This window comes from Hippopotamus amphibius, chromosome 1 (genome assembly GCF_030028045.1).
Source record: "Hippopotamus amphibius kiboko isolate mHipAmp2 chromosome 1, mHipAmp2.hap2, whole genome shotgun sequence".
Classification (NCBI taxonomy): Eukaryota; Metazoa; Chordata; class Mammalia; order Artiodactyla; family Hippopotamidae; genus Hippopotamus; species Hippopotamus amphibius.
Genome location: NC_080186.1, coordinates 45,423,307 through 45,447,344, shown reverse-complemented (window position 1 = coordinate 45,447,344; position 24,038 = coordinate 45,423,307). Strand labels below are relative to the sequence as shown.

The window sequence follows — 24,038 nt, the reverse complement described above, 5'->3', positions numbered from 1 at the left end:
GGGGGTTATCCCTGAGGCCGAGCAGCATTGCCCTTTTGTGTCAGCTAAAGAATTCGATGGAGGGGAAGAAATGTGGATTTTGAAGTCAGATAGACCTGGGTTCAGATCCCAGGGCTGCTGCCTGCCAGCCTGCTGTGGAACTGTGGGCAGAGCAGCTCTCTGAGCTTCAGTTTTCTTTTCTGTAACATAGGGATGATAATTCCACCGGCCCCCTTCTGAGCGGATCAGAGATAAGTAGTAAAGGGCCAGGTATTAGGAGGCACCTGTTACTGTCACTGTCCTGTCACTCCTGTGGGCAGTACAGGGAGAGAGGGAGGGTGTGGCGAGAGCATGCCGTCTCCCGAGGAGTAGAGCCCTGGCTGGGGCCCTCTCCCTGGCTTCCCCATGTCCTGGAGGGCTGAGCTGCAGGCCCAGGAGCCCTCCAGACGAGGTTCTCCACCTTCTGCATCTTGAGCAGCACCGACACCTGAGCTGGAGGCAGGCTGGCACCCGGATTTCAGGCGGGAGAGCCTGCAATGCTGTCCCCCATCCAACAGCTGGGCACGGAGGGCTGCCCGAGTGGACAGCGGCAGACTCTTAAGTGCCCGGCTTCTCATGCCGTTGTTTGGTCCAATTTCCTTTGTGTTGTGACCTACATCATTCCTTATTTGCTAAACCCTCTGAGCAGGCAGCAGTAATAAATCAATTAATGACTCCGATGAATCGTTTAATGGCTGACAAAATAACAGTAAGGCCAACAGCTTGCATCTCTCCAGCAGTACCAGAGGACGCTGGTCGACCAGGGTGGGGAACGAAACAGAGACTGTTAGCTAAATTAGTGCAATTAGTGCATGCTTTAAAGGCTTAGGTGGCATCTGCTCAGCGCTGAGCCCGTGCGCCTGCAAACCCTCCTGGCCCGTCAGGAGAGCCGGAGGATTCCCAGCTCCTTTGTTTACACACCGCTCCCCAGTCAAGTGTAAACTTCCTGCTTTAATGTTGGGGGACCCCAGTGAACTTTTCAGACTGTGCACCTTGTCCTGTCACAAAAGAGGCTGAGCTGAGGGATGGTGACTCTGTTCCCCCTGAATCTGGTGCCAGCTGAGCAGTGTAGGCCCCCATTCTTGAAAGGTGTTCCGGGGGCTGTGCCTGTAATGATTTTTCTTAAACTTTAAAAAAAGAAAGTTTCTAAAGCGGGTGGGTTTTCTTTTTGTTCTCTGCACACCTCGGTCCTGGCAGGATTAAGTTGTCATTGGAACTGAGCGTGTGTGTGGGCCCATGCCAGGGAATTTTCCACTTTGCAGAAGCAACTGCCAGTGTTCTTGTTAAGGAGCTGTCACTGGCCTACTATGACGTATTTGTGGTTGTAAAGGCTCCTTTAAGACAGTGGGAAGAGTGTGTGTGTGTGTGTGTGTGTGTGTGTGTGTGTGTGTGTGTGTGTGTGTGTGTGTGTGTGTGTGTGTGTGTTTTGCTAATGGTGTAAACCAGGGCCTGAAGCTCATCTCTCTTTAAAAAGAAAATCAGCGTTGTACAAATAGCGTGCTGTTGATCCACTCTGCACTGTTCATTTGCAGGGGGGACCTCTAGCCCTTAATCTCCCTTGTCTCACGTGTACCTGCCTAGGATCTGCGCCCTCTGCCATGTGGCGCAGCTGGGGAGGTGTTTGCACATGGGGGAGGGCACCCTGGCTGGCATCTGCAGTATAACCAGGTATTAATTACACGGAGCTCCACCTCTTACACAAATGATGCCCTTTGATCCAATTCCCAGAAGAAGCCGAGTGCTTCCTGGGATGGATGGGCAGGGCCCGGTGGGATGGTGGCTGTGACCTTCTCAGCACAGAGAAGCCAGTTCCTCTTCCTCTTGGAAATGTTCCGACTAGGGTGCCTTTCTTTCATTTTTTAAAAAAGTGGAGAGAGGTCGCTCTTCAGAAGACCGGTTTCTGTTGAGCTGAGGACATTGTCTTCTGATGGCCCTGACCCTTTCCATGCCCTGGCCTGCCTTGTGTTCCTGGAATCATAAAGAGTGAGCGTGCCTGTCTGCCACCTGATGCTGTGTCACTATCTCAGGGGTCTGAGCCCCTTATCTGAGGAGTCTTATTTAGGTTCCCCACACCCCTGCAAAGGATAGAGGCCTCCCCTTAATAGGCGGTGATGAAGGGCTCAGAAAGGCTAAGTGAGGTGCCTATGTACCCCGGCTGCTGGAGAAGCTGGGCCTTGAGCCCAGACCTCTTTGCCCCTGGCAGCATCTTTAAGCGTCAGTTTCAAAACTTAGACCAGAGAAGCCAGAACACGGCTAAAAGGTCTGGGCTTGACTTCCAGTTCTGCCTGTTCTGAGCCTGTTTTTTCTCATCTGCAGTCCCTGCTGGGTTGTCATGAGGATGGGGAGAGAAGCTGGATGAGCTATGCCAAGGGTAGCTGGTGAGCTGGGTGGGCAGCCTGCTCTCTTTCTGCGGAAGACCCCCCGCCCTGCCGCCCTGCGTTGGGGGAGGGGAAGTGGGTAAGCCCCACGCCCACTCCGTCAGCCAGATGGAGTGGAGCTCTGGGGAGGGCGGAGGCCTGGTGGGATTTACGCTCTGAAGGAGAAGCTGTCAGAAGGCCTGGTTCCAGGGGAGGGCTAAGATGATGGCAGTAATCTCTCACCTCCCTATCACTGCCCGCATCTCCGAGGCTTGCCGTCCTTTAAGGCCCTAGCTTGAGTGCCACCTCTTCCATAAAGCCTCCCTGATCCCTCTAATCTCCGCCTCGCGGCGCCCTCCCAGAGCACCTTCCCACGTCCCTCAGTTCTCTCGTGGAGACTCATTTCATCCCGTAGACCTTAAGGGCAGAGCCGAGCCTCTGTCATCTCCCGCTGCGGCGGGCACAGCCCAGCCCTGGTGGCCCAGGAGCCAGTGTCTGCTGAACGCCTGGATGTGTATAAAGCACTCATAAGCTCCCCACCTACCTTGTTTCTCCTCTTCCCAGGGTAATTTGCCAATTAGATCCAAGAGACTCTTCAGCGGGATCTTACATTCCTGTGCGCGTGTGTGCGTACACGCGTACGTGCACACACACACACACGCACACACACACACAGCCTTAGTGGAGGCCAACTTAGTGAAGTATTTGCCGGAAGGAGCAGAGTTAGAAGGCCAGTTAACTTTGGGAAGAGAAAAACGTGGCTCATCTCAGATGTAGAGAATGGCTTGTGCTTACCTTATTTGTGATGATCTGTCATTTCTTTTCATGAGCAATCAAAATGCACACAGAACTCTCCTTGAGAACTGCAGGGGTTGGCGGCAGGGCGGGAGTGGGGAGGTGCATTATTTGGGTTTCTTGGACTGAAATTGGGGGTGGAGAGACAGAGAGACTAAAATCAGAACACTTAAGACAGTGTGCTCCTCTGGGCCTGTTTTTTTTTCCTGGTAAACAGCAGTGACACCTTCCCAGGGATGTTGAGCAAATTTTAACCCCTTCCCTCTCCCCTAGTCTCTGGAATCAGGGTGAAAAGACATTTGCTTCTCTTTGCCTGCCCTCTCTGAATTCCTGCATCCATTCTCTTCCCTCCAGGGGAGACAAAAGTGAGATGGGGACCTTGGGGAAGAAGCTCTGGTGTCAGGACAGCCCTCCCTTGGGCCTGATGGCCCGGCTCTGCAAGTTGGGGCTTTTGTCGCCCACACGCGGCCCTTTCCCAGGCTGCTTGGCCGATAGCTCAGCATGACCCCCGCTTGGTTCACGGTAGCTGCAGGCCCTTAGCCATCTCGCTTGGAGCAGTGCAGAGGCCTGAGGGCAGGAAGGCTCGCCCAAGTCACACAGCAGGTGGTTTGTAGCCCGCGCGCTGGAGCCCTGGTCCCAGGATCCTCCGTCCAGGTCTCTTTCCTCTCCTAATAATCCCCAGGAAACACCAGGGGGTGCTGGGTAACGTGGCTCTCCCCTTTTCAGAGGGGAGGCTGAGGCAGTCCGCGTGGCTCTGTTGCGGCCGAGCAGAGATAAAACCCACGGACTCTGACCTGGAGTGTGCTGTGCCCTGTCCCCGCTGAGCCACCCCGAGGTGACATGGCGCACCTCTTCCTGAGACACTCCACTCTGATACTCAGATCTGGAGAGAAGCTTTCTGTAGCTTGGAGCATCTGTGGACCCAGGGCCATCCCTCGGCGACAAGAGAGCACGTCTACTCCTCTTCCAACGTGGTGGCCCCCTGGCTATTCAGAGGCAGGGATCCTGTGTCGCTCACTCCCATGTGTCATCCGAACCTATTTTTAATGCCAGCTTGTTCTGTCTCTTCACGTAGCAACAGCTCTGTGTTTTCTCCATGCTACAGAATTAGAGCCTCTGTTCTCCAGACAGATTCTCTTCTGTGGTCTGTACATAAAACCAAGAGGTCTCTTCCTGTACCTTCCCCTCTTTTAACCCCACTTCTCTCCATCTCAGCCTTCCTGTCTAGGTGATAAGATTCCCTTCTTTCCCTCAGCTACATCTTCAGTCTGTTGATGCTGCTCAAATTCCCTCTAGGAAACTTGGCCCAGAGAGCCCCAGGTCACTCTGGTATTTTGCACAGAATGCTGAAGCCTCTGTCTTGGTGACACCTGTATAAGCATCCCTCACAGGCCTACATTTCTCACTGCCCAGCTGCCAGCCCACAGCCACACACCACGTGCCCCTGGTGCCCTGGGTGCTTGGCCACGTGGCCTGTGTTCAGTTTCAGTCAAGGAAGGCTGCACTTGGTGGTTTCACATGTGGGCCCTGTGCTGCTACACGCCTGAGTGTTGGGGTGGGGCGAGGAGGGAGGGGATTTGCAGAACAAAGTCCCATTTTGTAGCCTTGTAAATCAGTCAGGAGGGGTTGGCCGACCTGGCAGGAGTCCCGCTGTTCACGCTGAGCATGTTTTTATTCAGTTTTCCAGGAGCTTCATGGGCATAGAGCTATTTTTAAAAGAGAGTAAAAATGGGTGGGGGGAATCCATGCTAGTTTGTGACTGAGGCTAACTGGGGGTCTTTGGATAAGCCTGGAAGGTAGTATCTTGTAGGGAACATCCCCCAGGTCCCCTGCTTCTTGAAGGAAGCATGAATGTTGGCCACCTACCACAAGGTGCTACAAGATATGAGGTGGAAGGCACCTGGGAGCTTATCTCTTGGTCCCTCTGGGCTGGCCCTGTTGTTCCTTCAGCCGCAGGGGACTCCTTGCTCTGGAGCCAGGAACAGGCCGAGCACCACATCAGGAACTTGCCAAGTCCATTGCTTTGTGAAGCCTTGGGTGCTCCGGTGGTGTCAGGTGGGTTTGTCCGTGGTGCATCAGGATGCCTGGGGTAAGATGGGGTCAGGTGGAATTCTCAGAAGTCCTGGGCCACTCTTCTGCTGGGAACTCTTCCCCGTTGCCTAGAGCAGCGAGTCCAGATTCCCTAGCACGGCTTTTAAGGCTCCTCCCAGTCGCTCAGATCCAGAGACCCCAGGTTTGAACACTGCTTCTCTACTGGGGGGAATGGTAGGGGGGGAGAATGTGCTTATTCTGGGGCCAGGGCGGTGTCCGGGTCTCCTCTCACTATTGACAACCAGGTTTGGATGGCAAGGGAGGCCTGTAGGTGGAGTGGCACCTGGAGCACACGAATGAGGCTGAGGGGCTGCATGAATGCCCAAGCCCCCGGTGGTTGCGTAACCACCCTGGGATCATAAAGAAACTCTACTCTTTATGGAGAAAGTTGTAGGAAGAGCCTTCCTTGGAAGTCTCCCTGGTTGTGGACAAAAATAAAATACTTCACAGGGAGGGAAACTTTCACAGTTTCAGGCAGATGTCTGAAGGCACCTCAGGCTTTCCAAGTGGACAACATCCCGGAGGCTTGGAGGAGGCAGCTGGCTGCAGTGGGCCACACGGCTTGGTGCAAGGCCTGTTTTCTATTTAGAAAAGAATTTTTAGTTTAAAAAAAAAAGTGCATGAGTTACCAAACTGCGTGCCCAATTTGATTCTACTTTTTTTGGTCCGTGTATGCGTATATGCGTGTATGGATAAAGGTTGGTGCGGGGGCTGCAGAGCAGTAGGGTGTGTGCAGGGGAGAGCTCAAACGGCATCAGCTATTATCTGCAGGCTTCGATAACAAATAGGTTTCTAGGTGGTTTTTAAGTTTTGACCTCTAAGTGGTCTGTGATGCATGGAAAGGAGTTAAAATTCAAGGTCTTCCTGTTCATGCAGGAGCTGCTGAGCCCTTCCGCCCCCTGCCCCCGGGTGTATGGTCTGGGTTGGGGACGGCAGCTTGGAAGAAGAGCCCTGGAGGTCACCTTCGCTAACTCCAGCATTCGACACGTGGAAGGACTGAGGCCCAGAGAGAAGGGACTTGCCCGCAGGCTCCCAGCCAGGAGCCGAGCCCACACTGGAGGTCTCTGGCTTCTGACTCCTTCCTCCCCTACTCCAGCGTGGGAGTTCCACCCCCAGGCACCTACCGCAGCCCCTACGTGCTGTAGGCCTCAGTGAATGTCAGGGGGTTTCGGTTTGGGTTTTGTGTTTTGAGAGAAAACTCACATGAGACGCTTTGCTGAGTGCTTTAATGGAGTTCTAACGTCAAGTTGGAAACCGCAGGGAGAGGCTGATTCCTAGCAATCCAGAAAGGCCTGGCTCCAGATGGCCAGGTTCGAGCAGGTTTTTAAATAATAAAAGTTGTAATCATTTATTGAACACCTGCTGTATGCCTCACGTTGTGCGGGGTCTTCGAAACGGGTAAAGCAGCCCCCGCTGTTGAGGTGTGGGATGAAGGCAGGGGCTTGTTGATAGCTGTGGGGGCGGGGTCCCTTGGATTGAGTTTTGTATGCAAGAATTATTTCTTAACCCTTTGGTCGCCCCGTGACTGGTTGTCGCTTTCATTTTCTTCTTTGTCCTTTTCTGCCCTTTTGAAAGTTTTCCAATATAAGCACAGTTTCACTTCAAAAATCAGAGAATAGCAGTAACTGTCATACTTTAGGACACAGAGTTAAGCCCTGCATAGCTACTTAATTTTGCAGCTGGAAGAGCCTTTAAAGGATGTTATCTCCTCAGCTTCCTGACACCTGAGTCACCACTAACATGGCCTTCTTTTCACTGGAGGGCAGCAGAAGTCCATCCTCCACCCAGATGCCAAAGAATTATACCATCATGATTGCTAGAACCATGGTTATTCCAGCCCTGACATTCAAAGGACCATGGACTCACTCCTGATTCCATAAGAAAAAGAGATCTTGGCGTGAGGGAGCCTCATAAGTTACGCACCTGTGTTCAAGTTTTCATTTAAGAGGTTTTTAAAAAATAATTATAAGATATCTATATGTTATATCCTTAATATATAAAGAGCTTTCATATATCACTAAGGAAAAAAGTCAAATGCCTAAATAGAAAAGGGCATGAATGACTTGCCATTAGTTTTACTAAATGGCCAGTGTAAGCCATTTCAATAGGTTAGTGATCCAAAAGATTAAGTCAAAATACCAAAGAGATCAAAGTGATATCAGTTTGTAACTAAGTTAGCAAACACTGATGTAATGCCCTGTTAATTAAATTGGTTGACTACTGATATTTGTCTCATTAAAAAATCATGTTTTCTTTGACCATTTAATGAGGGGGGAGAAGTGCTTAGGACATTTAACAAAACTGACTAATTTTACTTTGCTGTGTTCTATTATAACGGAAGTGTTTTATGTTAAATGATAAATGCTAATTTAGAGAACTGAGTTGCTGAAGCTTTCCAGATCTTTCTTTTTCTTTTTTTAAATAAATAAATAAGTAAATAAATTTGTTTTTTTTATTGGCTGTGTTGGGTGTTTGTTGTTGTACACAGGCTTTTTCTAGTTGATGCAAGCGGGGGCTACTCTTTGTTGTGGTGCGTGGGCTTCTCATTGTAGTGGCTTTTCTTGTTGCAGAGCATGGGCTCTAGGCGCACAGCCTTCAATAGTTGTGGCACATGGGCTCAATAGTTGTGGCTCACGGGCTCTAGAGCACAAGCTCAATAGTTGTGGCGCACGGGCTTAGTTGCTCCGTGGCATGTGGAATCTTCCCAGAGCAGGGCTCGAACCCCTGTCCCTTGCATTGGCAGGCGGATTCTTAACCACTGTGCCACCTAGGAAGTCCCAGATCTTTCTTTAAGAACAAAGCATTATGTCTGAGCTGAAGGCTGAGGAAGAGTAGATCTGGACTCCGTGAGGGCAAGTGGAAAAAGGCCACCTTCAGCCTGCTCCCCACACAGATATTTCCCTTCTCGTCTGTAAAGTAAGGGTGCTTGTGTCTGCTTCAGAAGGTCGCCTGGGGGTTCAGGGATAGATGGTGTGAAAGTACCCTGCTCATTTCTGAGCGTCAGGCCAGATGGCCCAGCCATCCACCCCGCCCAGGGTTGGACCATCCACTCCATCCTTCTCACACACTGTCAGGAGCTCCATCTTTTCCATCCTCATTCCAAGAACAAGCCAGTTCCACATTTGTTGCATAAAACATTTAGTCGGGGCAAGAGAGGGTTTTGGTTTTCCCAAATGTATCACCTACTCTCATCCGTCTTCTTTTTTTTTAAATTTTATTACTTTTGGCTGCTTTGGGTCTTTGTTGCCACACGTGGGCTTTCTCTAGTTGCGGCTGGCGGGGGCTACTCTTTGTTGTGGTGTGGGGGTTTCTCATTGCAGTGGCTTCTCTTGTTGTGGAGCACAGGCTCTAGGTGTGTGAGCTCAGTAGTTGTGGCGCACGGGCTTAGTTGCTCTGCTGCATGTGGGATCTTCCCGGACCAGGGATTGAACCCATGTCCCTTGCATTGGCGGGCGGATTCTTAACCACTGCGCCACCAGGGAAGTCCCTCATCCGCCTTTCTGATCATTGTTGTTGGTCCACCCACCCTGCTTGGTTGATAGACTTGAATGAATATGTGAATAATTGGAGAAAGATCACATCCTGGGAGGGTGCCTCTGTTTGGGACAGATGTCAGTTCTCCAAATTTTTATATATGTAAGAACTTTTTTCTTTTGGTGGGAAGATGACTTTTATAAATGATAGGAAGTTTGGGGGGATAAGTAGATAAAAATGAACAAAAAAACTTCCACTGAAGAATTGAAGGAGATAATAAGATATATTGTAAAACTCCAATTATTAGAATGGACAGAATTAGGACAGAATTTTGAAAGCTCAGAAACAGACCCATGTCTTTGTAAGAAATTTTGTCTCTGATTTCAAATGAGTGGGGAAAAATCGTAGTGAGCCAGTTGGACTATTTGGAGAGTAAAAATCCATGTTCTTTACCAAAATAAGTTCCTGAAGGATTAAAGAGTTAAATGTAAAACCAATCTCTGAAAGAACTTGAAGAAAGTATAGGAGGATGTTTACCTCACCCCATTTAAAAAAAAAAAAAAAAAACGAACAAACAAAAAACTTCTCTGCTTTTGCTACGGAGGAGTAATTGTTGACTGTAAGTCATGAAAAGTTGCATTTTCACAGAACCACCAACCGCAAACAAACAAGGCAGCTAATGGATAACCTGGAGTATTCCCCCAGGTGGCCCTCATCCTGGTAATACTGGGGCAGGGGCTTGGCCCGGGTGGGGGCAGCTTCTCCTGCAACCTGAGGAGATGGGAAGGGGGAGACCTGATCCTGATGTTTTGGGGTGTTAGTAACGCATTACAGGATGGTTGGCAGAATCTCGTTACAGAGAGGGTTGCTTTTCCGTACGTGGGATCATTTTGAAATGCTGGGCTGGGGGAGCCCGGCCCATCCCACCCTGTTCTCTTTCACCTGGGGTCTGTGAAAACAGCCACTGTGCTTCTCCTGAGTCCTTGCTTCCAGATTACCAGCTTACCTGGTTTACAGAGCACAGCCCCTCCGCTGCTTAATCCTCCCCAACACTTGTGAGCAGGCAGGACCACAGTGACAGGAAACTGGTGCAGAAAGGCGGAGCGGCTTGCCACGGTCGTGCCTTGCTCGTGCAGGCAACAGCACCCCGACGCGTTGATTCCCAGGGCTGTCTGTTTTCTTGCTGCACGCAGTGTGTTTGCGGGGTTCACACGTACTCGCCTTCCCTCCCATCGAAGCTGGAAGTTAGGGGTTCCGGGTCCTGTTTTCTGGCTGAGGAGAGGGCGGGAGACGTGACTTCTTCACAGTGGTGATGGCAGGCTGCATTCGTACCAGAAGACGAGGTGCTTCGTTTCTCGTCCCAGAGAGTCAGTCAGACCCCTGGGAGATGATTGGTGATTCTGTTTCAGAGGCTGAGTCCTGGTGGAGTTTGGGAACCTTCGAGGTTGGAGGTGGGCTTCCTGTAGGAGGATCCCCAGGGAGGTGTAGAGTCCGTGGGAAGGAGCAGAGCACGGCCCCAGGTCAGGCCTGGGGCTCCCTGATCCGCCTCAGCTGCCTGGGCGAGCACGGGGCCGGGCACAGACGCGCCGGCCACGCGAACAGGTGGGACACAGATTGTCTGGAAGGAGGCCAGGCTGGGGAGAGCAACGTCTGTTCACCCCTGGGAGGCATTTGTTGAGGCAGGTGTACCAGGTAAATGCCGGAATGGCAGCGTTTAAAAGGAAAAGTAACGACCATCTCCCCATCGTGCAGCCCACCTCATCTACGGCACCCAGGACTCTGATGGGGCCCAAAACGCGCCTGTCGGCCTCTTCCCTCTCCGGGGACGTTTCCCAGCTGGGCTGTCTGTTTATTCATTAAGTCGTGGATATGTATTGATGTTCTGCTGTGTACAACATGCCAGCCTCTTGGAGGGGGCACAGACATTTATGAAGCACCTCGCCTGCCCTGAAGGAGCTTTATGAAGCAGCTGAGTGGGCAAGGCAGAGCATCCTTGCTTAATGACCGTGATTGCCGCTGGGCAGGGCGTGTGCAAATCGCGGGCATTGTCCTCCCATTCTAGAGATGAGGAGATGGAGACTCGGGGGTGCTCATCCCTCACCCACTCCGTGACACGCCTGGGAAGGTGGTTCTGTGGAGGACACGGGGGGGGGGGGCGGGGGCGGGGGCGCCGGCGGTGGGAACGCCCCATCTCTCCGCGCGGATGCTGCGTCTCACCTTCCGCCTTTCTGTCTCCACAGAGTGCAGCGGCCGCCCCGAGCCCCGTGCTTGGCAACATTCCCCCCAACGATGGGATGCCGGGAGGCCCCATCCCGCCGGGTTTCTTTCAGGTACGTGCCGGGCCCTCGGTCCTGTGCTCCTTTCACTCCAGGCCCCCGGCAGGCAGGAGGGAGGGAGAGAGAGAGAGAGAGAAGTAAGTAGTAGCTCAGTTTGCCATGGTCTAAATACAGTTGCTTTACGCTGGTTCAAACCCTTCCCTTCCCATCCCTTTCTCCACCCCTTCCAAAAACCGAGGAGGGGAGATGAGGACGATGGAGAGTAGACACCTCCTGCATGTGCTGTGTCACTTCTGCTGGAGTTTGTTTGCTTCACACCAGCGTCGCACTCACGACACAGCCCTCCCCTGGTCGGGGAGGCGGTGGGGCTGCTTCCAAGTCCGTGTGGAGCTGTCTTTGAACAAAAGGCTTTTTTTCCCTTGAAACAAGTGAACTGTTCTTTGTTTCTGTTTTGTTGCTGCTGTCGTTGTCATTGTTTACTTTGCCTGTCCAAAGTACAAACCTTAGGCGTGATCTAAAAAAAAAACCAAAAAACCCACCATGCCGGCAGGTCTGGGAATCCGTTCCCTCTGGTTAGCCGCTTGATTTTTTCCGAGTGTGATCACAGACGGCGTCCCACAAGCATCTGTGCCCGTGCTCTGCCCGCCAAGGCAGGAGCAGCTCTCGTGTGGGTTGAGAGCCTGGCCTTCTCTGAAAGACACCTTGTTGGGCTCTCGGGGTGTGGGGAGGCAGCTTTCTGATTTGCTGGGGTGGGTGCACCTGTCGTACCCTCTGCGCCGCCTCCTCCATCTCTACTGACCCCTCTGGGAACGTGTCGGATTTAAACCAGATTGAGACTGGGAAAGGCCGTCGGAGAGGGATTGGCACGTGGGGCTGGGAGGAACTTTTATGATGAAGCTTTTGCGTGTGACATTCTTTCAAACCTGTCTGCGGCTGGGTTGGAAAATCTGCCCAAGTTCTCCGCACCTTTTGGAAGGTTAGCTCTTCCAGATAAGAATATGGAAAGAGCTGTTGTATAGAAAAAAACCAGGGATTTCTCTGCGAAGTTCAAGAATTCAGAAGTGGGACCAGTGAGGCAAAATCTGAGGAGACTTTGGTCTGGTGACCGCCAGAATTTTGCACCGTGTGCGTCCAGCAGTGAGACACAGGCTGCTAGAGGCAGGGGGCTCCCTGGCACTGGAGGTATCTGAGCCAGAATGAGGCAGACACTTCTTGGGGATATTAAGGGGTTTCCTTCCTAGATGGGACATGACCTAGAAGACACTTCTGCTTTGCAAGTTTTCACATTATGGTTGATGTTAACTCCCAGAAGAGGAGGGTTAGGACAGGCTGCCTACCAGCCAGGAAAGGGAATCAGTGAAATTTGGGTGTTTTTCAACAGAAACAGCAGGCTGCCTACCAAGATTGTGGTGGGAGGAGTGAGGTGGACTTAGGGATGGAAGCTCAGGGCACTGGATGGCCACGCATGTGTCTGTATGCATTCTTAGCACACGGTCCAAAGTGGGGCCTGGTCCCAGGGATGGAAATGGGTGTATAGGCTTCAGGTTGGACCAGTCCAGGCATTGCCTGGGGTAAGGCCACAGCCATTGGGAAGAGGGGCCAGACTTCCAAGAGAGAATGAGATCTTCAGAGGCTTGGAAACCCATGGACCCAAGAAAGACAGGAGTCTGACAGGCTTCCACCTTTCCCCCAGAGGAGAAACCCAAGGGGCTGCTGCCTGAGAGGGTCATCCATGCCATGGGGCAGCCATCTTCATGGTGCTGCAGATGGGTGTTCTGCATCCAGCTGGTGGTCTTCCCATAGTGTTCTCTCTGTTTGGGATTTCTTTCCCAGGCTGTCCCCACCAGTAATGCCATGGCTGCCCTTCATACAGTGCGCACGCATGTGGCTCTCCTGTCTAGTGGACAGAGCCCACCCAGGTACCTGACTCCACCTGTGTGCATCCCTGTTGAGGCTGTTTGCATCCCTGTCGAGGCTGTTTGCTGGCATCTGGGTGCCCAGTGCAGGTCACTATGGCGAGAAGAGGTGGACAACAGCCAGCTGTATTTTTTTAAATAGGCCATTGACTTCTTTTTTGGCCCAAGTCTGGGACAAGGAGAGGTCTGCCTGATATGTGGGCAGCTCCCAACTTCCTGCTTTGGTACAATTGTCCATGGTTAAGGCCTAATTCCAGTCATACTTCTTAGGCCCTCCCCTGTGACATTCAGGGGTGTGGTGTCAGAAAGCCCAGACACCTTATTTAGCCACTACCAACTACCATCAAACAGGGGTAACTTTTAGACCCACCCTCTTTTTTTTTTTTTTTTTTTTTTTAAGAAGTATTTATTTATTTGGCTGTGTCAGGTCTTAGTTGCGGCACACGGGCTCTTCGTTGCAGCACGTGGGCTCCTCTAGCTGTGGTGCCATGAACTCCAGAGTGCGCGGGTTCAGTAGTTGTGGTGCTGTGGGCTCTCTAGTTGTGTCTCGCGGGGTCTAGAGCGTGTGGGCTCAGTAGTTGTGGTGCGTGGGCTTAGTTGCCCCGTGGCATGTGGGATCTTAGTTCCCTGACCAGGGATCGAACCTGCGTCGCCTGCACTGGAAGGCGAATTCTTAACCACTGGACCAACAGGGAAGTCCCTGGACCCACCCTCTTGACTTGAGGTCTTCTCTGATCCCCAGTCAGGGTGAACCATCAAGAGCTTACTGGGTCATTGAGTAGGGGTCTGTGTGTCCCAGCCTCTCTGCTTCCTGGGTGACTTTAGCTAGAACCCCACCCCCACCCCAGGGGGCATCATTTCTCCATCAGTCACAGGAAGGCGGATGAGGTCCTTCCTGGCCGGGATGCGGAACCGCTTGGCTGGGTCACTGCCACACGGAAAGGGTATCTCTCTGGAAGGAGGTAGTGGCTGCCCATTGCCAGAGCGGGCTGGCTCACAACAGGAATATTAGCGAGTGATTGCTGGCCCTGCCCCTCGCTCATCTGTCAGGCGGCCACTGTGATATTAGAAGGGAAATAGAGATGGTATCGAGGGTTTTATCTGCTACCAGCAATTGCACTTCTTCCCCTACTTGGCCACGGCCTGGCAGGCAGCCCTGCTGCAGGAGGGTCTTTGCACCGAGGAGCCAGCCTGGGTTGGCGGATCCAGCGTTGGCCAAACCCTGTCCCACGCTGGCCAGCTCGATTTTCAGGTTAGGACTCCAACCCTCGTTGGTGCTAAATTTAGTTGGGGCCTCCAGGGTGGGTGGGAGGGACCAGCGTTCCACCCCCATTCCTGGCTCCTTAGAAAGCAACACAGGGGACTTCCTTCCTCAGGCTTCTGACTGCCAGGCTGTGAGGCTACGCTTGGGGTCAGAAGGTTTGGCTGTCCTCACATTAGGTCCCGTGTGTTTGCTCTTCCTTATTCGGTGTTGGGGTTTCCAAGGTGGAGAGTGCCTGGGGGCCTGTGGCATGGGATATGTTTGGTAGCAAGCTGAGGGCTGACAGGGAGATGGTTTGGGACCTGACCTCACCATACCTCACTATTAGGGAATGTTACAAAGTTCTATGGGTCATGGAAGACCTCAGCAAGGATATTCTAATTCTGTGTGTTCCTTATAAAAAGACCACCTTAATCTTGGCTTCCCCAGCACCTGGCGTGCACTGGGGACCCAGGAAATGTTTGAACTGAGTTTGTGTTGCTCGTGTTACCAGGAGTGGAGCCCAACCAACCCCCAAGCTCTAGGTCCAGCATTCTGACCAGGCTAGGCAGTGCAGGGGTGGTGGTGTGGAGTAGGGAGCACATGGAGGACTGGAGCTGAGGTCACCTGTTCTAGCCCCCTGCTTGTCCATGTACTTACTGAGTGACCTTGGGCAAGTTGCTCCCCATCTCTGGGCCCCAGTCTCCTCAGCAGGGTGGACCAGATGGTCTCTGAGGGCCCTTCCCACTTGAATTTTCTGCTTTGGATCCAGATGGATTTTACATAATCAAGCAGTGGCATTTTTTTTTTTTCATGCAGCTTAAGTCAGTTGGGCTGCACATCTGGCAAACTCAGCTTGGCTTTGGCCAGGCCCACTGGTTTGGGTGGGTCCCCAGCTCCTTGGCCCTAAGGTGGTTCTAAGGGAGGCACCGTCCAATGAGGATGTCTACATCCAGAGCTGGGGAATTGCAGGAGGGCATGGGGTCATGGAGAAGGGAGCATTGGGTACAGGCTGTTTTTGTCCTTGTTTTGTTTTAAATTCCAATAATTGTTTTCAGTTATGTAGTGTTTTTAGACATGCAGGCTACTTTCATTTTGATCACAGCGTTTCTGCAGAGGACGCGTGGCTGATCGGGAAAGTGAGACTCAGGTGAATGCCCTGCACAGAGTTATCCACCCAGGGCTGAAGTCGGAGCCTGAACACAGCTTCCTGGTTCCTGATCCTCGTGTTCTTCCACAGCCATCAGGGTCCCGACGTGGATACATGTCTGATTGTCTAGGAGAAGAAACGAGAATAGAGAGCAAGAGAAAAGAGGGGAATAATGGAAGCAGAAAGAGAAACTCTAGCCATCTTCTCTCACAAGTAGCCAGTGTTGCCATTCAGATGCCAGCAGACATCGTAGGCCTAAAGACTGTGTCTTCTCTGGAAAAGACAGCCCTGGGGCCCCAGCTCCCTTTGCCAGAAGCCCAGCCTGTCCTGCTCTGTACGTCCCCGGATACTTGCCACCACGGTGGGGACATACAGGGAGTGACACGTCCCCCGTTCCAGGGAGCCCTCATTTCTGCTGGCCGAGCCCACACACCTTGGAAGGAGGTTGAGGTCTGCCCCGGAGAACCCTCCCCGTCAGTTACACAGGGAGAGAGGAGGAGGAACAAATGTTGGGTATCGCCCAAGAACCAGAGAAACACTCCAGCAGTAAGAGGGAGAGATGTACACACGACCTTGGTCCTTTGCTGTTGCGATTATGGGATACGCTTCTCTTCTCATTTCCCACAGGAGTCGCTGGGGTTTCTCTGGGAGAGAAGCAGCCTCAGGGGGGCTCTGATGACTGACTTGAAGTATCTGAAGTTCTGCCCTGTAGAAGATACTCAGCCCTGCCTCTGTGGGGTCAGCCTGTAGGTTGCAGATCCTTCTGAGAAAAGAAGAGGGAGACCACGTGAAGTCTTTGTAGGGGAGACATCTCTACCACCAGCTCACGAATGAAGTAGTGAGCTCCTTGACACGGGTGGTAACCAAGCAGAGACTAGATGCCCAGCAGGGAGCCTTGGGGACTGTGAACCTCGGGCAGGGTGATGTATTTCCAGGGGAGATCAAAGCCCAGCAGATGAGGACATGCCGGTGGCGGCAGCTCGGGCAGTTCCTCAGAGCTGGGCCGTTTCCTGCCTTCCTCTCCAGGCGGGATGCTGGCAGCAGCAGAGTGAGCGGACGTTCCTCCTGCCAGAAAGCTGCTGCCACAGGAGGGACTCCTCTGTGCTGACGAGGGCAAGTCTGGGACTCGGGGAGGCTTGGGAAGAACTAAACCACCTTGTTTTTGTGATTTTCAAAGCCTGCTGCTAGAGAGGACTTGATGGGTGGAGACCTGCATCCCCACTTGACAGCTGGTGAATCTGAGGCTAGAACCGTATGAGGCCTGGCCGGGGCTTGTGGATCATCCCGTAGCTCATTGTCCAGACGTGGTCTCGAAGGGCACAGCAACCTCCCAGTCACCCAGCCGTGGCGAGCATTGTAGACTAAGGAGGCAGCCACAGGCCCTGCCCTCAGTGGGCTCGCGCAGACTGTCTGGTGAAGGAGGCAGGGGTGATTACGTGGAGGGCCCGGTGTGCCCGGGCGTGGATGTGAGAGGGCAAGTTGGGGATGGCAGGAGGCCTGGGTAGACACATAAAGGACTTGAACTTCAAGACACAGGGGAGCCATGGAAGGTTCCTAAGAAGGGGAGTGACGTGGTTGCAGGAAAAGCACTAGGGGCCTGGAGGGGCTGGGCTCGTGGCAGGCTGGCCAGCGTGGAGGTGTGGAGCCCAGGCTGTGGTCCCCCCGGGAGGTGGCCAGGCCTGAGCTGGAGTGGTGACTGAGTCCTGTGGCTGGTGCCCCCTGCTCTGGGCGGGTGGCCCCTCGGTGGATGTGGGAGCTGGGGAAGGTGCGGGGAGCAGAGCCAGGAGGAGGCCTGCTTTGGACCGAGGTGTGGTGGGGGCAGAGCAGGAGGCAGGCGTGAGGCGGGGAGTCAGCCTCCGGCTTAGTCTCTGTTGCCTCCTGCCCCGTGGGCGCCTTCCCGCGGCGGGGGTGGGGGGCCCTGCACGTGGCCCCGTGGCTGCCCAGGCTCGCCCCGCCTGGCCTCCCCGGCCGTGCGTGCAGGCCCCAGAGTGGAACTGGCTCTCGCCGCTGCTGGTGGAACGCTCTCCGGAGTAGAGAAGGTGCCCCCACTGTGATGGCGTCTGCCTGTTAGGCCTGAGAGCAGGCAGCACGCCCGCTGTCTGGATGAGGAAACCAAGGCTCGAGGTGGCCACAGTGCTGCTCAGGGAAGAGAGGGCTGGGGGGGGGGGGGTGGGATCCAGAACCTCTCGACGAACCCCTGTGTGCTGGGGAGCAGGTTCCTCCCCTTTCCGGGCCTGCTCTCCGAGCCCAGCCGCTTGCCCCGTCTGCGTGCCCTTGGGCAGAGGGGGCCTGGTCGATGCACTGGTTTGTGGGAGAGGACAGAGGTGCTGTGTCAGGGGTGAGCGTGCCAGGTTCTCTGGGGAACAGAGGCCCCCCCCTCCTCCTGGCCCCTCCCGACGGACGGAAGGCAGGGTCACCCCTGCTGAGAAGGATTAGAGAAGAGGCGGGGTGCCCCAGATGCTGGCTTTGGCTCATGGCTGATGGTGAGGAGGTGCTTGTTCCCCGCCCCCAGCCCCCACCTGCTCCAAGCCCGCGTGGCTCTGGTAGCAGCAGACCCCCACCCTGCTTACTGAGATGAAGCCCGGGGAGGCCTTTAAGCCCAAAGACACCTGCCCTGGGAGGTGGACACCCTGGTTTGAGTCCAGCCCTGCTACCAAACTGCTGTGTGTCCTTGGGGCGCCCTCCTCCCCTCTCTGGGCCTTAGCGTGCTCGTCACTCCCGTGGCAGGTCCTCAGGAGAGTTGTGTAAACCCTGCCGCTCTTCAGCACTGTGGACGGGGCTGCTCCTGCCTTCCCTGCTGTGGTCCCACCGGCAGACCTCCCGCCACATTCACCTGGCCTGTGTGGAGAGCCCAGGGCAGGAGGGGGTGAAGAAGACTTTTTCTTGCCAGCACCCCCTCCACAAAGGTCAGGCTGTGCTCCCGCCCCGCCCGACAGCCAGCCTGGTGCCTAACGTCTGCCGGGCGGCAGATGACCGGCCCGGGGCTCCTAGCAACAGTGGACAAAAGGTTACTCCTGACATGCCAGGCTGCCTCACTCCCTTGCCCTCCCTCCTGGAAAGCGGAAAACAAAAGTTGCAGCCTTGACAGATGTGCGTGCCTGCGTGCACGCGTGGGCATGTTTGCGTCTGCACACGTGAGCCGCCCCCCCCCCCCCAAAAAAAAAAACGTGAACGCCACATGTCGCGCCATAACTCTCGCTGATGAAATGGAAAGTTGAACATAAATCAGCGTCTGCCGCCCTGTTAGCTGTGCACCAGCAGTCAGTGCCTGGGAGGCTTGCTCGGTAACAAAGCACCCGGCGGCTCCGCGGGCCTCGACCGCCCCCTGTCGTGGAGCCAGTCCCACTCCCGGGAGCCCACGGGCTGCAGCCGGCCCTGCCGCCTGTCCGTGCTGCCCCAGGGCCCTCCCGGCTCCCATCCCTCTCCAGGGGGAGATAGGGGAGCGGCTCGGAGGGACCCTCCAGAGGTCCGGGGCTGTGCACAGCTGCTGCTCCTCCCACTGGGAGACCCCAGTGGCCGTGACCCCCTCTCTGGGCCTCGCCTCTTGAGCTCTGGACGGACGCCCGGGATCTCTGACTTTTACGGATCTGATGCTCAGGGGTTGGTGTCAGCCGCACCTTCACCTCTGGTTTACTAAGAGCTTGGACTGATTTTATCCGTTTCCCCTTTGGGCCTGGGTTTCTCTTAGAATTGTCTTTCTCCCCCTGTGCGGGCGAGCTGCCCTGCCGTGGGTGCTCTCCCAGCACCGTGGCCGCGTCTGTTCCCCCAGATTTCCCCCTCTCTTGTGGGTGGGGGGCAAGGGGGGGGTAGACCCTCCTCTGCTCCTACCCCCTTCTCTACAAATCATGCTGAGGTTTTTTTCATTTTTTCTTTTTTTGAAAGTCACACTTCTCAGCCCTGTAGCAGAAGAGGTTTGAGGAAGGGAATTCCAGCAGAATCCTGTAGTAACACGCCTTGGCGTTACGTAGATTGAGAAAGACCCCCCTGAGTAAGATCATGCCGCCCTGAAAGGAAGCTGCCCTCTGAGGAGTCTGAGCTGGGCCTGGGGCCTGGGTGGTCAGAGGGCTTTCTCGCATGTTGCTGAGGTGCTGTTCTAAGAGCTGGGGACACAGCAGGAGACCCACAGTGTGGATTTGGGGTTCATGTCCAGTGTCTGCCTAGATTAACTCCGCAGCGGACCTTTCCCTGACAAGCTCCTTCCCTCCCATGAAGGCCTCGGAATCAGTGACGCCCCTGGCCCAGACCCACCACCCCTGGGTTCCAGAAAGCCCTCTCTCTTGCTAAGACCAAAAGAGTGGGGTTAGACGTGGCAAGAGCATGGGTGGGGCCACGGCTTTCATGTGTCAGCTCTGTGCTGGGCGCTGGGCTTCCCAGGGGGCTCCCTGACCCGGGAGATAGCACTTCAGCTCTGTGTGCAGCGCAGGGGAGGGGAGGGGAGCGGAGGGCACCCAGCTACGAGAGAGGCCTCCAGAGAGGGTTGTCACAGTGCTCAGAGGCTGTGAGCAGTGGCTTGGAGCAAGACAGCCCACTGCCACTCCTGGTGACGTGTTTTAGGCAGATTATCCGAGCTCTCTGGGCCCTGGTCTCCTTGGCTGTGCTGAGGAGCAGTCATTTAGCAAATCACGATGCCTCCTTTTTGGAGCTCTGGTGAGGATTGACTGTACGTATACGTGTGTACTCGTGTTCAGTGATGGTTTATTACCGCCATGGAAACGGTACCCGTTGGCTCCAGGGTCCATGTTGACCAATGGTCAGACCCCCAGCGGCTGGGCCCCTGGAGCTCCTGTGTACCTGTTAGCTCACCTGCCCCCTGTGTGTCCCATCCCTCCCTTGTCCTCTCAACCTGCTTCCTGGCGGCCCTGGGGTCATGCAGCCTGGGTTTTGGCACATTGATTGCCTTGGGAAAGTCCATTAAACTCCCTGAACCTCTCAGCTGCTTCACCTGACAGTTTGGGATGAAGATGCCCCCTACCTCTTTGGGGCGGATGTCAGGATGCCACGAAATGACTCCTGTGAAGCCCTGCCAGGCACCCGGTGCTGGTAAACACGCCGGGTCCTGTGTTGTGGACACAAGCAGGGGTGTCCTGGCTGTTCTTTTCTGTGAACTAGAGGCCAGGGTGGAGGTAGTTCTTCCAGCTCAACCAAGAGCAAGGGCCACCGTGAGTTTTCTCCTTTTTCCATAAGGAACCTCGGGCTCCGTACAGCCTTGGTGGCAGTGATGTGTGGGAGAGGTTCAGGGTATTCTCAAGATTGATTGGTTTTTTAGTGCTTCATCCTTCAGTTAAACTGATGTTTCTGGCACCTGCTAAGCACCGGGTCTTATTTGGCCCTTTTATGTGTTACCTTATTTAATCCTGCCCAGCTGGCTACCCTCTTGGACTCTGCCACCTTGACTCCTTGTTCCCTGGTCCACTGACAGGAGCTGACAGAGGAGGTGGAGGCAGGGAAGCAGGTTGTATGTCCATAGCCTCTGGCTCTGTTCCTGCCAGGTTCATCAAGGTGAGCTTGCTGTTATGAGTTAACATCAGCTCTCCCACCCAGGGGGCTGGGTCTTGCCTGTACGGTTGTCCCTTGGTATCCACAGGGGACTGGTTCCAGGACCCCTCACGGATACCAGAATCTGCGGATGCTCAAGTCCCTTGTATAAAATGGCCGAGTGCAGTCTGCCTCCCCACCCGCGGGTTCTGCCTCCGTGGATACTAAGGGCTGACGGTGCTCTTGAGTTCTGTCACTAGTGACTCACCTGGGTATCACTGGAGTTTGTTTCCCCACCTGTAAAATAGGCACAGCTCCACTGCTTCACCAGCTTTGAGTTTGGGAGTGTGTTCGGAGTGAAAGGCAGATCAGGTGTCTGCACGAGGGCTCCTTCCCAGGAGCTGGCGTCCGGGCATCCGTTCCTCAGCATACATCCAGGAGGGCCAGCTCTCCGCCTGGCCCTGCTGGGCTCCGCCAGCTGGGTGGCAGGGTACTCCCTGGCTCCAGGTGTTCCTGGTCCCCGGGACGGACTCCAGCCTGGGCTCACTGCAGGTCAGTGGAGTGGCTCATCTCTGTCTTCTTGTCCATGGTGTCCCTTCATTAAAAGAATAAAGTTCAGGCAATTGGTAAGACATTCAGAGGTCTTTGTTGATCTAGCCCCTGCTACCCTCGCCCCTTTGTTGAACCAGCTGTTGATTCCTGGGACAAGGGCCAGAGCTTTTGCTCTCAGACCCTGCCCTGCCCAGAACGTCTGCATGGCCTCTTCTGCAGACTGCAGAATTCTCCCCTCCCCTTCTTCAAGACTCTTCAGTCTCGGGTCATTTTTATTCAAGGAGGCTTTGACAAAGTCATGTCCCATCCTTGCTTCAAGGTCAAAAAATATACACCCAAAATGTGAATCTGATGAAGTGCCTCTTCCTCACATCAGGTCTGGTATCTGACCCTGAGAGACTTACTCTGGAGTTACGGAAAGGGTGTGAGTTTGGAGACTTGCAGTCTGTTCCAGGGCCGTGCCTTTACCCTTCTGGGCCTCAGTCTGCCCATCAGAAAAATGCAACATTAGAAGGAGGAGACATGGGAGGTGCAGTGGTAAACAGGAGAGACCCAGGCCTTGTCCTCTGGGGCATCAAGGACTTTGGGGGCAGAGGAAGTAACGGAGCACTTCAAGGGCCAGATGGCTTCTGTGGAGTTGTCTGAAGAGCACCGCACGTCGGGTGGGGTTGGTGAGGGCCGTGCGTCCAGCCTGAGACTAGCTCAGATTCGGATGGGTTACATGTGAGCGGGCAGGGGGCAGCTCCCTGGAAGTGAGGTACTAGGAAGGCTTTGTCAGAGAAAGAGGGGTTTTCTGAAGGATTCCTTGAGGCGGGCAGGATCTGAGCACAGTTCTGTGTACCGGCAGCTGCCCTGTGGTGAGGGCTGGTCCCCAGCACTGAACTGAGTCCTGGACGCTCAGTATCTGTGGCTCTCTGTGGGGAGGTGGGGCAGCCCGCCTTACTGGCCTCCCTAGCCTGAGGCGAGGTGAAGGTGTTACGGAGGCACCTGCAGGCTGTGCCATGGAGGCACCTGCAGGCTGTGCCCTTGGCCTGTGAGCCTGGGGCTCTTCCAGCAGCACCCCCTGCCCGTGCCCCTCGTGTTGCTGTGAGGTGTGCCGGGTTTCATAGCCCACCGCCTGGGTGACCGTGGGCAGGCTTCCTCAGCCCGTCTCTCCCCAGTGTCCTGGTTCTTTCTCTCGCCCCATCCTGTTGCTTCTCCTTAGCCAAGGAAGGAAGATGAGATCTTGGGCCATTCCCCAAGCTTCTCTGGAGAGAAGAGGCACGAGAAACCACCCAGTCATCCTGGAAGCCACAAAACTAAAGGAGAAACCTTGGCCAACTTTCCTGTTTCCTCCTCAGCCTTCTTCTGCCCAGCTGAATTCTGGCACCTGGATTTATAGCTTCCGCAGCCTTGTGTCTCCCTGTCCTAGTTGATATGACGAATCTGTGCTTTTTGGATCGTCTGTCGGGGCGTCAAGGGGTAGAGCAGGAAGGCTGCGTGCACGCATGCGCCCGGAGAGCTTAAAGTAGAGCAAGAATTCTCTGGGTGGACGAGGCAGTGCCTTTTTAATATGCACCTCGCCTTCACTGTGCTGCCGTGATTAACAGCGGAGCCTGAGCGTTGGCGAGAGGTGGTGTGGAGGCTGGCGGGCAGGAGCGGGATGCGTCTTTGCAGCTCTATCCATTTTCAGAGCAAAAGGCAGTCGTTTGTTGGGGGGTGGAGCTGGGAGAGGTTTGGGTCCCTTGGCAGGGGAGGCGTCCTCCCTGTGTTCTGCGGGATTGGCCTGGTTCTCATTCTGGGTGTGTCTCCGCCTCTCCCACTTACCCACAGAGCCAGTCTCTACTGCAACCAGTGGAAGTCGGGGAAGAGAGAGCGCGCTACCTGGATGTGGGCCAGAAACCCACATGGCTGGGACTGGGTCTCGGAAACCCTCGCCAGCATTAAAGAGGGCTGGCTGTTCGGGACTGGAGTGTGGCTTCGCGGGGAAGCAGGTACACACCGTGTGTAGTCAGCAAGAGATGGGAATTAGCTCCCCAGACGGCTGTGAACTCCGTGTTCTCCAGTGGCCACAGGTCTTTATTTCTAACGTGAGGGAGGCCTTAGAAATGTCTTTGGAGAGAAACAGAACGGATGTATGCTTCCCAAGACGGAGGCCTGATCGCCCCGCCCTTGCGTGAGCTCGCAAAGGTTAACGATCCCACTCCGCAGCCGGAAGGTCCCAGCCCCAGAGTCACCATCTTGTGTGTGCAGCCCCGCACCACGCCCACTCCTGCCCCTGCCACACAGATGCCGGTCTCAGCCCAGAAGTTCCTTTCATCTCTGCTCTGCCAGGGGACGCCTGTTCATCCTTCCGCACCCTGCCTACTCAATGTGATGGTTCTGTAATCGCGCACCTGGTACCTGCCTCTGTTGGAGGGCTGCTGCGGTCCGTTACACCGTGCTCTCCCCACACGGCTGGGACTCTTTCGGGGAAGGCCAGAGTACTGCTTATTTTTGTGTCTCCAGAGCTTAGCGCACACTCCAGCCCAGGGTGCTGGGACCCCGTGGCCGGGTGCACTGCCAGGTGGATGTGGGTTCTGCCCATAGGTTCTGTGTATTAATGCTTTTTCCTGTGTCCCTGGAAGGCGTGCTCAGTTATGTGGACACAGGCACATACAAAGACCCTTCAGCAGGGAGGCCTCAAGGGTTTAGTGGCTGGGGGCAGAGTTGCCT

General features: G+C 54.6%; 1 protein-coding gene across 4 annotated transcripts in view; it reads left to right on the top strand.

Annotated features, from left to right (window-relative positions):
• Positions 1-24,038, top strand: part of SSBP3 (single stranded DNA binding protein 3) — a 161,813-nt gene that overhangs the window by 103,374 nt on the left and 34,401 nt on the right. For 3 of the 4 annotated variants that reach the window (XM_057711759.1, XM_057711775.1, XM_057711767.1), the window contains exon 5: positions 10,976-11,065. In XM_057711759.1, the coding sequence (XP_057567742.1) occupies positions 10,976-11,065 (90 nt within the window). Of the gene's footprint in view, positions 1-10,975; positions 11,066-22,786; positions 23,318-24,038 lie in introns of those variants that run through there. The other variant, XM_057711784.1, reaches the window with a different exon arrangement.